The sequence below is a fragment of the Panulirus ornatus genome, chromosome 21 (genome assembly GCF_036320965.1).
Source record: "Panulirus ornatus isolate Po-2019 chromosome 21, ASM3632096v1, whole genome shotgun sequence".
Lineage (NCBI taxonomy): Eukaryota > Metazoa > Arthropoda > Malacostraca > Decapoda > Palinuridae > Panulirus > Panulirus ornatus.
The window spans coordinates 12,444,741-12,459,669 of NC_092244.1; the positions used below are offsets into that span (position 1 = coordinate 12,444,741).

General features: G+C 41.7%; 1 protein-coding gene across 3 annotated transcripts in view; it reads right to left on the reverse strand.

Annotated features, from left to right (window-relative positions):
* The window catches only part of LOC139756366 (uncharacterized), a 47,566-nt gene that overhangs the window by 12,180 nt on the left and 20,457 nt on the right, over positions 1-14,929 (reverse strand). For all 3 annotated transcript variants that reach the window (XM_071675741.1, XM_071675743.1, XM_071675742.1), the window contains exon 7: positions 5,392-5,610. In XM_071675741.1, coding sequence (XP_071531842.1) covers positions 5,392-5,610 — 219 coding nt within the window. The remainder of the gene's footprint in view (positions 1-5,391; positions 5,611-14,929) is intronic.

Sequence of the window (14,929 nt, forward strand, 5' to 3'; positions counted from 1 at the left end):
TTTTATATATTTATTTATCATACTCTGTCGCTGTCTCCCGCATTAGCGAGGTAGCGAAAGGAAACAGACGAAAGAATGGTCAAACCCACCCACATACACATGTATATACATACACGTCCACATATGCACATATACATACCTACACATCTCAATATACACATATATAGAGTGAATTGGATCGATGTGGTATACCGGGGTTGACGTGCTGTCAGTGGATTGAATCAAGGCATGTGAAGCGTCTGGGGTAAACCATGGAAAGCTGTGTAGGTATGTATATTTGCGTGTGGACGTATGTATATACATGTGTATGGGGGTGGGTTGGGCCATTTCTTTCGTCTGTTTCCTTGCGCTACCTCGCAACCTCGCAAACGCGGGAGACAGCAGAAAAAAAAAAAAAATATATATATATATATATATATATATATATATATATATATATATATATATATATATATATATATATATATATATATATATTTTCTTTCTTTCAAACTATTTGCCATTTCCCGCGTTAGCAAGGTAGCGTTAAGAACAGAGGACTGGGCCTCTGAGGGAATATCCTCACCTGGCCTCGTTCTCTGTTCCTTCTTTTGGAAAATTAAAAAAAAAAAAAACGAGAGGGGAGGATTTCCAGCCCCCCCCATACACATGTATATACATATGTCCACACACGCAAATATACATACCTACACAGCTTTCCATGGTTTACCCCAGACACTTCACATGCCTTGATTCAATCCACTGACAGCACGTCAACCCCGGTATACCACATCGATCCAATTCACTTTATATATGTGTATATTGAGATGTATAGGTATGTATATGTGCATATGTGGACGTGTATGTATATACATGTGTATGTGGGTGGGTTTGACCATTCTTTCGTCTGTTTCCTTTCGCTACCTCGCTAATGCGGGAGACAGCGACAAAGTATGATAAATAAATATATAAATAAATATATATATATATATATATATATATATATATATATATATATATATATATATATATATATATATTTTTTATACTATTCGCCATTTCCCGCGTTAGCGAGGTAGCGTTAAGAACAGAGGACTGGGCCTTTGAGGGACTATCCTCACCTGGCCCCCTTCTCTGTTCCTTCTTTTGGAAAAAAAATATATATATATATATATATATATATAATGTGAATAAGAGCAAGGTTATTAGGTACAGTAGGGGTGAGGGTCAAGTCAATTGGGAGGTGAGTTTGAATGGAGAAAAACTGGAGGAAGTGAAGTGTTTTAGATATCTGGGAGTGGATCTGTCAGCGGATGGAACCATGGAAGCGGAAGTGGATCATAGGGTGGGGGAGGGGGCGAAAATTTTGGGAGCCTTGAAAAATGTGTGGAAGTCGAGAACATTATCTCGGAAAGCAAAAATGGGTATGTTTGAGGGAATAGTGGTTCCAACAATGTTGTATGGTTGCGAGGCATGGGCTATGGATAGAGATGTGCGCAGGAGGATGGATGTGCTGGAAATGAGATGTTTGAGGACAATGTGTGGTGTGAGGTGGTTTGATCGAGTAAGTAACGTAAGGGTAAGAGAGATGTGTGGAAATAAGAAGAGCGTGGTTGAGAGAGCAGAAGAGGGTGTTTTGAAATGGTTTGGGCACATGGAGAGAATGAGTGAGGAGAGATTGACCAAGAGGATATATGTGTCGGAGGTGGAGAGAACGAGGAGAAGAGGGAGACCAAATTGGAGGTGGAAAGATGGAGTGAAAAAGATTTTGTGTGATCGGGGCCTGAACATGCAGGAGGGTGAAAGGAGGGCAAGAAATAGAGTGAATTGGAGTCATGTGGTATACAGGGGTTGACGTGCTGTCAGTGGATTGAAGCAAGGCATGTGAAGCGTCTGGGGTAAACCATGGAAAGCTGTGTAGGTATGTATATTTGCGTGTGTGGACGTGTGTATGTACATGTGTATGGGGGGGGGGTTGGGCCATTTCTTTCGTCTGTTTCCTCGCGCTACCTCGCAAACGCGGGAGACAGCGACAAAGTATAAAAAAAAAAAAAAAAAAAAAAAAAAAATATATATATATATATATATATATATATATATATATATATATATACAAATGTACATAATTCATACTGTCTGCCCTTATTCATTCCCGTCGCCAGCCCGCCATACATGAAATAACAACCCCCTCCCGCCGCATGTGCGTGAGGTAGCGCTAGGAAAAGACAACCTAAGCCACATTCATTCACACTCAGTCTCTAGCTGTCATGTATAATGCACCGAAACCACAGCTCCCTTTCCACATCCAGGCCCCACAAAACTGTCCATGGTTTACCCCAGACGCTTCACATACCCTGGTTCAATCCAATGACAGCACGTCGACCCCGGTATACCACATCATTCCAATTCACTCTATTCCTTGCACGCCTTTCACCCTCCTGCATATTCAGGCCCCGATCACTCAAAATCTTTTTCACTCCATCTTTCCATTTCCAATTTGGTCTCCCACTTCTCCTCGTTCCCTCCACCTCTGACACACATATCCTCTTTGTCAATCTTTCCTCACTCATTCTCTCCATGTGACCAAACCACTTCAAAACACCCTCTTCTGCTCCCTCTACCACACCCTTTATGTTACCACACATCTCTCTTACCCTTTCATCACTTACTCGATCAAACCACCTCACACCACATATTGTCCTCAAACATTTCATATCCAACACATCCACCCTCCTTCGCACAGCTCTATCTAAAGCCCACGCCTTGCAACCATATAACATTGTTGGAACCACTATTCCTTCAAACATACCCATTTTTGCTTTCCAAAACAACATTCTTGACTTCCACACATTCTTCAACACTCCCAGAACTTTCGCCCCCTCCCCCATAGTATGATTCACTTCCGCTTCCAAGGTTCCATTCGCTGCCAAATCCACTCCCAGATATCTAAAACACTTCACTTCCTCCAGTTTTTCTCCATTCAAACTTACCTCCCAATTGACTTGCCCCTCAACCCTACTGTACCCAATAACCTTGCTTTTATTCACATTTACTCTCAGCTTTCATCTTTCACACACTTTACCAAACTCAGTCACCAACTTCTGCAGTTTCTCACCCGAATCAGCCACTAGCGCTGTTTCATCAGCGAACAACAAGTGACTCACTTCCCAAGCCCTCTCACCCACAACAGACTGCATACTTGCCCCTCTTTCCAAAACTCTTGCATTCACCTCCCTAACAACCCCATCCATAAACAAATTAAACAACCATGGAGACATCACGCACCCCTGCCACAAACCAACATTCACAGAGAACCAATCACTTTCCTCTCTTCCTACACATACAAATGCCTTACATCCTCGATAAAACCTTTTCACTGCTTCTAACAACTTGCCTCCCACACCATATATTCTTAATACCTTCCACAGAGCATCTCTATCAACTATATCATATTAGATCCATAAATGCAACATACAAATCCTTTGCTTTTCGAAGTATTTCTCACATACATTCTTCAAAGCAAACACCTGATCCACACATCCTCTACCACTTCTGAAACCACATTGCTCTTCCCCAATCTGATGCTCTGTACATGCCTTCACCCTCTCAATCAATACCCTCCCATATAATTTCCCAGGAACACTCAAGAAACTTACACCTCTGTAATTTGAGCACTCACTTTTATCCCCTTTGCCTTTGTGCAATGGCACTATGCAAGCATTCCGCCAATCCTCAGGCACCTCACCATGAACCATACATACATTATATAACCTTACCAACCAGTCAACAATACAGTCACCCCCTTTTTTAATAAATTCCACTGCAATACCATCCAAACCCGCTGTCTTGCCAGCTTTCATCTTCCGCAAAGCTTTTACTACCTCTTCTCTGTTTACCAAATCATTCTCCCTAACCCTCTCACTTTGCACACCACCTCGACCAAAACACGCTATATCTGCCACTCTATCATCAAACACATTCAACAAACCTTCAATCAGGAAACTCACACACCTTTGCACAGTTCCCCTCACTGCTTCATATGCCCTGGTTCAGTCCACTGAGTATATCACCCCAAGTATACTACATCACTCCAATTCCCTCTACCCCATGCATGTATTTTACACCCCTGCACGTTCAGGCTCTGAGCCCTCAAAATCTTTCTCCCCTTCTATCCCCCTCCACTTATGACCCATACATATCCTCACTATCATCCTCTCCTAACTCATTCTTCTAATATGTCCACACCATTTCAGCATACTCTCTTTATCTCTCAACCATACTCATCATCTTTTTCATATTTTTTTGCCATTTCCCATACTAGCAAGATAGCACTTGAAACAAAAAAATTATCTCATTTGCTCATATACATTCTCTAGCTGTTGCGTAATGTACCAAAACCACAGATCTTTCCAGGAGTTTCCCCATATGATTCATATGCCCTGGTTCAGTCCACTGACAGAATGTTGCCCCATGTACACCTAATTGCTCTAATTCACTCTATCCCATGCATTCCTTTCACTGTCCTGCATGTTCAGGCCCTGACCACTCAAAATCTCTAACTCAAGTCTGGTCTCCCCCTTATCTGTTTCCCCTCTCCTTTTGATACATACTCTCTGTCAACCACGCCTCACTCAATTCTCTCCATATGTCAAAACCAATCCAACACATCCACTTCGGCTCTTCTTATCATCACACCTCTCTTATGCTTTTATAACTTAATCAAATCACCTCACACCATATAATGTCCTCAAACATTTCATTTTCAACACAACTATCCTCCTCTGCACATAACTTGCATTCATACAATATAATTGGGACTACTGTACCATCAAAAATACCCAATTTTGTCTTCCCAGGTACTGAGTTTTCTTTTTATACACCCTTCAATGCTCCCAGAACTTTGCCCCCTAACCCAACCAAAGACTCACTTCCATGTTCTTGGTTCCATTTGTTGCCACCTCCATTCAAACTCACACCACAACTAATCTGTCCCTCTACCCTGTTAAACCGAATAACCTTGCTTTTGCTTACATTTACTCTCAACTTCCTCCTTTTGAATCGTTATAAGAACTCTCATCAAGGGAGTGGACACAGCTAAAGAGGCTTCACTTGTCCTTACTTGCCATCCTCACATACACTATTCCATGCATTCTTCCCCCATTTCTCTCCCTCTAGTACTCATCCATACTAATTGTCAATATGTGATTATTCATTTTACTTTCAGATTTTCAAGTAACAAACTAAACATTATATCAACTACTTAATGGTTTAGAGGCCTCTACAGTTTGAAGCATGGATTTTTTTTTCCATATATAAAAAAGTCCAATACATAAACAGGAATATCAAGATACCCATACATCAGGTATCAAGTTTCAAAGCTTGAAACTATCATGAACTAAATATATCACCCACCTCATCATCAGTAGTGACAAGTGTAGCATGGCTAGTGTGTGGTGAGGATGCCACCTGTTCTTGGGTAATCACACGAGGAATTATATTAAGATTAATGGGCTGATGGGTGTTATCATCCATAATGATAACTTCTGGGCTCAAGGTGGTAGTTGTCCCTCCAGGGGATACAGGACCAGTAGTCAGAGTTGCTATGTTTCCAGACACAGGTACCGTTACATGCTGCAAACAAAGAATGAGTAACTTTACTAAATATCAACAGTGCACCTTTGCACATTCAATACCAATAATTATCTATAAGGGATAATTGAAATATGCATGTATGACTAATTAGATACAAACAATACACAAGTTCCTTCCCTAAACATCTGCAACAATAGAGCTTACGTACATTTTTTGTCACTCTTGAACCATGGCATTTAATGCAATACTACATACATGTCAATCTTTATTGTGTGTGCCATTTTCTGTATTCAAAGCAAAACAGGGTATGTAGAATTATACATATCCAAGAGGATAGGGGAGGATGAATGTCACCCATGTATTTCTTTCATAAGGTAGAGGCAACTAAGAGACTGGAGCAGGAGGGAGGACATCCTTCACTCCTGTATTATCACTCTAAAAGTGGGAATGGAGGAAGAAGTGAAGATTTTGCTGTGAAGGATCAATCAAGAGTTCCTCAAGTTACCTCACTCAAAAAGAACAAAATGAGTACATATAAAGAATGATTATCATTATCATCATTCATTTGGCACCACCTTTCCTAGCAGTCAGATGTACCTGTGTGTACTCCTCCTGCATAGTAATCCAGATTGGGTCTAATATTCTTTTAGTTGGGATTTTTCAGTGTTATATCACTACATCTTTTCAAGCAGAACTGTTTTGTGTGTTTCTTGCTGTTCAGATAGTTGCGTTGCATACTGAGGTTCCGAAAAGTACTGAAGAAAAAATCCTATGGGTTCTGCATGCTTAGTAAACACTGTGTGGACTTGGATTTGTGAAAATGTGGGAAACTCTCAGAAGCTTAACTAGGTGGTGTTTTTCTGTGATTTTTTTCTACTGTGTTATTATTACATCTCAAACAGAACTTTTATGTTTGTCTAAAGGTATTTGTTGATCACTTTTTTTCTATTGTTGACTGTTTCCTGATTAAGCAGGGCAATACCAGGAACAGACAAACAACACCACCATTTGCTCATATGACTCTCTAGTAGGTGGTATAAAGCCACCAATAAAGGAGGTATATTACCAACACTACCTGCCTGGATATCAGGAGGGACAGTGCAAGCTGCTCAGTGAACCAACGCGTCTGTGGCTTCAAGTGTTTTTCCTTCGGCCCAGCTACCTGTCTTATCTTTCTGCCTCACCCACAAGTGGGCAACTATCTCTCAGTCCACAAACATAAAATCCCTCTTTCTCATACATAATACCTGACACCACATAACTCACAAAACTCATTGTTTGTTACTTTACATTCTTCTGCAGTAAGTGCCACTCACAAGCCCTGCCCTTTAACAAAATCTTATCCTTAATAATTGTAAATATGCTGTCATTTACAATGTAGTGAAATCAATGCTTTACATCCCTTTACATTCATGTTCCACAGACCATTTTCTTTTCAGGGCTTCATATGCCCTGACTCAGCCTACTGATAGCAAGTCATTCCTTTCTTTTCCATGCACACCTCTCACCTTCCTGAATGTTCAACTTCCAATACCTCAAAGCATATCACTCCATCCTTCCATCTTCTTGGTCACCCCCTCATCCCTCCACCTCTGACATGTATATACTCTTACTCAATTCCTCTTCGCTCATTCTTTAGATATGTAAAACCCTTTCAGCATACCCTGATCAACTCTCAATCATACTCCACTTACTTCCACACCTCTCCTTTGTACAGTCATTTCTTACATGATCAACCTGCCTCACTCTACCCTACATCCTAGCCCACCCCCCCCCCACATCGGAGGCTCTACTCATGGACAAAAAGTCAACATCAAGGCCTGGGAATAAGAAGAGACAAAGGAAAGTACTTAGGAATTTGGGGAAGTGAAAAAACTATTTTAAGATATGCCAAGTCAGAGTTATTGGGAAACATATGAGAGGGTAGAGAATTCCAAAGTTGCGAGGTGTAGAAGAAACAGTGACCAAAAAAGCCCACCACTGAGTTGCCAATAGCCACACAGTGAACAAGCAGACAAAGAATGACCCATCCACTCACATAAACACCCATACACATACATTTTTTTTTTTTTCTTTGTCGCTGTCTCCCGCGTTTGCGAGGTAGCGCAAGGAAACAGACGAAAGAAATGGCCCAACCCACCCCCATACACATGTATATACATACGTCCACACACGCAAATATACATACCTACACAGCTTTCCATGGTTTACCCCAGACGCTTCACATGCCTTGATTCAATCCACTGACAGCACGTCAACCCCAGTATACCACATCGCTCCAATTCACTCTATACCTTGCCCTCCTTTCACCCTCCTGCATGTTCAGGCCCCGATCACACAAAATCTTTTTCACTCCATCTTTCCACCTCCAATTTGGTCTCCCTCTTCTCCTCGTTCCCTCCACCTCCGACACATATATCCTCTTGGTCAATCTTTCCTCACTCATTCTCTCCATGTGCCCAAACCATTTCAAAACACCCTCTTCTGCTCTCTCAACCACGCTCTTTTTATTTCCACACATCTCTCTTACCCTTACGTTACTTACTCGATCAAACTACCTCACACCACACATTGTCCTCAAACATCTCATTTCCAGCACATCCATCCTCCTGCGCACAACTCTATCCATAGCCCACGCCTCGCAACCATACATCATTGTTGGAACCACTATTCCTTCAAACATACCCATTTTTGCTTTCCGAGATAATGTTCTCGACTTCCACACATTCTTCAAGGCTCCCAGAATTTTTGCCCCCTCCCCCACCCGATGATCCACTTCCGCTTCCATGGTTCCATCCGCTGCCAGATCCACTCCCAGATATCTAAAACACTTCACTTCCTCCAGTTTTTCTCCATTCAAACTCACCTCCCAATTGACTTGACCCTCAACCCTACTGTACCTAATAACCTTGCTCTTATTCACATTTACTCTTAACTTTCTTCTTTCACACACTTTACCAAACTCAGTCACCAGCTTCTGCAGTTTCTCACATGAATCAGCCACCAGCTGATTATATATATATATATATATATATATATATATATATATATATATATATTTTTTTTATATATATATATATATATATATATATATATATACATATATATATATATTTTCTTTTTTTTTTTTTTGCTTTGTCGCTGTCTCCCGCGTTTGCAAGGTAGCGCAAGGAAACAGACGAAAGAAATGGCCCAACCCACCCCCATACACATGTATATATATACGTCCACACACGCAAATATACATACCTACACAGCTTTCCATGGTTTACCCCAGACGCTTCACATGCCTTGATTCAATCCACTGACAGCACGTCAACCCCGGTATACCACATCGCTCCAATTCACTTTATTCCTTGCCCTCCTTTCACCCTCCTTTCTTTCTTTCATACTATTTGCCATTTCCCGCATTAGCGAGGTTGCGTTAAGAACAGAGGACTGGACCTTTGAAGGAATATCCTCACCTGGCCCCCTTCTCTGTCCCTTCTTTTGGAAAAGTGGTAGAGGATGTGTGGATCAGGTGTTTGCTTTGAAGAATGTATGTGAGAAATACTTAGAAAAGCAAATGGATTTGTATGTAGCATTTATGGATCTGGAGAAGGCATATGATAGAGTTGATAGAGATGCTCTGTGGAAGGTATTAAGAATATATGGTGTGGGAGGCAAGTTGTTAGAAGCAGTGAAAAGTTTTTATCGAGGATGTAAGGCATGTGTACGTGTAGGAAGAGAGGAAAGTGATTGGTTCTCAGTGAATGTAGGTTTGCGGCAGGGGTGTGTGATGTCTCCATGGTTGTTTAATTTGTTTATGGATGGGGTTGTTAGGGAGGTAAATGCAAGAGTCTTGGAAAGAGGGGCAAGTATGAAGTCTGTTGGGGATGAGAGAGCTTGGGAAGTGAGTCAGTTGTTGTTCGCTGATGATACAGCGCTGGTGGCGGATTCATGTGAGAAACTGCAGAAGCTGGTGACGGAGTTTGGTAAAGTGTGTGGAAGAAGAAAGTTAAGAGTAAATGTGAATAAGAGCAAGGTTATTAGGTACAGTAGGGTTGAGGGTCAAGTCAATTGGGAGGTGAGTTTGAATGGTGAAAAACTGGAGGAAGTGAAGTGTTTTAGATATCTGGGAGTGGATCTGTCAGCGGATGGAACCATGGAAGCGGAAGTGGATCATAGGGTGGGGGAGGGGGCGAAAATTTTGGGAGCCTTGAAAAATGTGTGGAAGTCGAGAACATTATCCCGGAAAGCAAAAATGGGTATGTTTGAAGGATTAGTAGTTCCAACAATGTTGTATGGTTGCGAGGCGTGGGCTATGGATAGAGTTGTGCGCAGGAGGATGGATGTGCTGGAAATGAGATGTTTGAGGATAATGTGTGGTGTGAGGTGGTTTGATCGAGTAAGTAACGTAAGGGTAAGAGAGATGTGTGGAAATAAAAAGAGCGTGGTTGAGAGAGCAGAAGAGGGTGTTTTAAAATGGTTTGGGCACATGGAGAGAATGAGTGAGGAAAGATTGACCAAGAGGATATATGTGTCGGAGGTGGAGGGAACGAGGAGAAGAGGGAGACCAAATTGGAGGTGGAAAGATGGAGTGAAAAAGATTTTGTGTGATCGGGGCCTGAACATGCAGGAGGGTGAAAGGAGGGCAAGGAATAGAGTGAATTGGAGCGATGTGGTATACAGGGGTTGACGTGCTGTCAGTGGATTGAATCAAGGCATGTGAAGCATCCGGGGTAAACCATGGAAAGCTGTGTAGGTATGTATATTTGTGTGTGTGGACGTGTGTATGTACATGTGTATGGGGGGGGTTGGGCCATTTCTTTCGTCTGTTTCCTTGCGCTACCTCGCAAACGCGGGAGACAGCGACAAAGTATAAAAAAAAAAAAAAAAAAAAAAAAAATATATATATATATATATATATATATATATATATATATATATATATATATATATATATATTTCTTTCAAACTATTCGCCATTTCCCGCAAGTTCTTATTGAAGATGTAAGGCAAGTGTATGAGTAGGAAGAGGGGAAAGTGATTGGCTCTCAGTGAATGTCGGTTTGTGGCAGGGGTGTGTGATGTCTCCATGGTTGTTTAATTTGTTTATGGATGGGGTTATTCGGGAGATGAATGCAAGAGTTTTGAAGAGAGAGGCAAGCATGCAGTCTGTTGTGGATGAAAGGGCTTGGGAAGTGTCAGTTGTTGTAAATGATGATACGATGCTGGTGGCTGACTTAGGTGAGAAACTGCAGAAGCTGGTGACTGAGTTTGGTAAAGTGTGGGAAAGAAGAAAGCTGAGTGTAAATGTGAATAAGAGCAAGGTTATTAGGTACAGTAGGGCTGAGGGACAAGTCAATTGGGAGGTAAGTTTGAATGGAGAAAAACTGGAGGAAGTGAAATGTTTTAGATATCTGGGAGTGGATTTGGCAGCGGATGGAGCCATGGAAGCAGGAGTGAGTCACAGGGTGGGGAAGGGGGTAAAAGTTCTGGGAGCATTGAAAAATGTGTGGAACGTGAGAACATTATCTCGGAAAGCAAAAATGGGTATGTTTGAAGGAATAGTAGTACCAACAATGTTATATAGTTGTGAGGCGTGGGATATAGATAGAGTTGTGTGGAGGAGGGTGGGTGTGTTGGAAATGATATGTTTGAGCACAATATGAGGTGTGAGGTGGTTTGATTGAGTAAGTAATGAAAGGGTATGAGAGATGTGTGGTAATAAAAAGAGTGTGGTTGAGAGAGCAGAAGAGGGTGTTTTGAAATGGTTTGGTCACATGGAGAGAATGAGTGAGGAAAGATTGACAAAGAGGATATATGTGTCAGAGGTGGAGGGAACAAGGAGAAGCAGGAGACCAAATTGGAGGTGGAAGGATGGAGTGAAAAAGATTTTGAGCGATCAGGGCCTGAACATACAGGAGGGTGAAAGGTGTGCAAGGAATAAAGTGAATTGGAACGATGTGGTATACCGGGATTGACGTGCTGTCAATGGATTGAACCAGGGCATGCGAAGTGTCTGGGGTAAGCCATGGTAAGTTTTGTGGGGCCTGGATGTAGGAAGGGAGCTGTGGTTTTGGTGCATTACATATGACAGCTAGAGACTGTGTGAACGAAAGTGGCCTTTGTTGTCTTTTTCTCATGCTAACTCATGCACATACAGGAGGAGGGGGATGCCATTTCATGTGTGGCGGGGTGGCGGCAGGTATGGATGAAGGCAGCATGTATGAATATGTACATGTGTATATATATATATGTCTGTGTATGTATATGTATGTATACACTGAAATGTATAGGTATGTATATGAGCGTGTGTGGGCGTTTCTGTAAATACGTGTGCATGTGGGTGGGTTGGGCCATTCTTTCATGTGTTTCCTTGCGCTACCTCACTAATGCGGGAGACAGCAACAAAATATAATACAATATAAATAAAATAGATGTACATATTCATACTTGCTTGCCTTCAATCCATTCCCAGCATCACCCCGCCCCACAGGAAACAGCATCACTATCCCCCACTTTGGCAAGGTAGTGCCAGGAAAAGTGACAAAAAAGGCCACATTCATTCACACTCAGTCTCTAGCTGTCACATGTAATGCACCGAAACCACAGCTCCCTAACTATATCCAGGCCCCGCAGACCTTTCCATGATTTACCCCAGATTTTTCATATGCCCTGGTTCATTCCATGCAGTGTAGGTCAAACGGGTCATGTTTTGAAGTTAGCTTGGAAGTGTTTATATGTTGGACTGCTTTTGACTCAACTCTGTCAAGCTGCAGAAGTAGAATCACCCCATATCGAAGAATAGTACTCCATAAAAGGATGAATCAATCCTTTGCATAAATGAAGCAACTGTTCTAAAGAAGAGAAATTTTGACATCTAAACAGGACTCCCAGTTTCTTAGAGGCAGACTTAAATATTTCCATAAAAAGGGATTTCCAACATGGAGTGGATGTTACAGTAATACCAAGTATTTTAACTGAGTAAAGAGGTGGAATTACAGAACCATCGAAGACAACAAAGTTATGAAGAATTTTTGATAAAGAGATGGGCAGAAACTGGATCTTGACGACAATAAACTTAACTACATTTCATCTACCCCACTGAGATATCCTGCACAAGTTTACTGAGGAAACTGTGTCAAGATGAGGTGCAGATCGAGTGAGAGAAGGAGCAAAACTGAAGCATGTGGAGAAATGCAGTGTTGAGTCATGTGCATATGGGTGCATTTGGTTATTTGTGGAAGACAGGATATCATTGATAAAAAGGAAAAAAGTGTAACAGGCAGGACAGAAACTTAAGGTACACTGCTACTTATGGAGAATAGGGGAGAAGCTGATCCATCAACTATGGAGATAATGGGCCAGAGAGGAGCAAAGGGCCTTTTCTGTAGCTCCCCCTCTTGGGAAGCCAAGAGGGGGAGCTAGAGAAAAGGCCCTAATGCCACTCCCTGTCAAAAGCTTTAGATATATGAAGGATAACAACATAGGTTTCCTAAAAATCTTTTAGAGATGAATACAAAGCATTAATAAGACAGGAAAGAATATCAATAGTGGATTTCACCTTATGGAAGCCACACTTGTGATGAGCTATACCTATCATTATGAACATCAAGAACAATCCATGAACAAGTCCATAGCTAAGCAAGTAAATAGCTTAGTTTTCTCTTAGTTATGTGGTGTGTCAACTACTATGTTACAATACCAAACAACATGTAACTATCAATCACTATATGCATGACGCGAACAATAGTACTCAGTCTATAAAACTTCCCATATATTTGCCACTGTGACTTTGTGGATGTATCTCACTCATGTGCTTGTCCAAAGTACTGAAATTTCCAGCCCTACCTTGATTTTAAGCTCTTTTATGATCATTTATGGCTTCCCAGTTTTGTAATATCACTAACTGTATATTTTGGGTGAATAGCTGCCTAAATTCAATAAGCATTTCATTATCATCATTGTCAGTATGTTCACTCTCTTCCATTTTTCACTATTCAGGGCTAAAGACACGCATCCATACAACACTTACTCAACTACTATACCTTTCAGCATTCCCATATTAGCCCTATCAGATGCTGACTTTCCCTTTCACATTCTCCTGATTGCACCCAGGACCTTGGCCCCTTAATCCCTAAGTCTATCGTCTGCCTTCATAGCTCCATCTGCTGTTAAGTTCCTCCCAGATATATAAAGTATTCCAATGACTCCATGTCCTTCAATCCAGACTAACTCTCAAACCACCAGTTTCACTTCCCTGCTGTATCACATTTACTTTCATCTTTCTCTTTTCACTTCCTTTCTTTCAAACAATTCGCCATTTCCCGCATTAGCAAGGTAGCGTTAAGAACAGAGGACTGGGCCTCTGAGGGAATATTCTCACCTGGCCCCCTTCTCTGTTCCTTCTTTTGGAAAATTTAAAAAAAAAACAAGAGGGGAGGATTTCCAGCCTCCCGCTCCCTCCCCTTTTAGTCGCCTTCTACGACATGCAGGGAATACGTGGGAAGTATTCTTTCTCCCCTATCCCCATCTTTAGTCTACCACCAGATATAAGTCATCTGCAAAGAGCAACTGATTCACCTACTAAGATCCCCCCAACAAGCTGTAGGCCTCCCCTCACTCTAAGACCCTTGCAGTTATCTTCCTCATTACACAGTCCATAACAAGAATGAAAAAATGCTGCCAAAATACATATATGCTTGATAAAACACCAACCAAACTGAGCATCACATAAGACATTCCCTGTCCACACCACAATCATCAACAATCAGAGATGTAAGCAAACTAAACGCCCTTAGAACACTTACTAGTAACAGCTTTGGACACAAATCCTTAGTTTACCCTGCAATAAATTCATTCCATAGTGCTCAGGAAGCCAGCTAATGGGACCAAAGATCAGAAGGTGTGGTAAAGGATGTCTGTCTCTGTGGGGGTGAGGGAAGGACAACTGAGGAATAGGTGTTCAGCATCTTTAGTGTGGATATTGCATCAAGGGAATGATGGGTCCTGTGTTATGTTGAATCTATGTTTATAATGCTGGAAAGATGAGTACTGTCCAGAGTGCAGATGAGTGTCTTATGCATGCCCAGGAATGAAATTTCAGTTGAGTGTATGTCAGGTGGAATGGGGGTTTTAAATTGGGTTGGGAGTAAAGCCAGTTGTTTAGTGCTTGTCTGGTCATCACACTGGAAATATGATGTCACTGTCATGTCTTCATGTCAACAGGGGGGCCAGGGAATCTGTGAAAAGAGTTTACTGAAGTGTGAGGCCGGGAGGAGCTTTTTTGCATATGGGTTGGAGACAGATTATGGCACAGTTTAACTGGGAAGGGGCTCTGGCTGTTGTAAAGAATTGGGTGCCCAGAATGTTG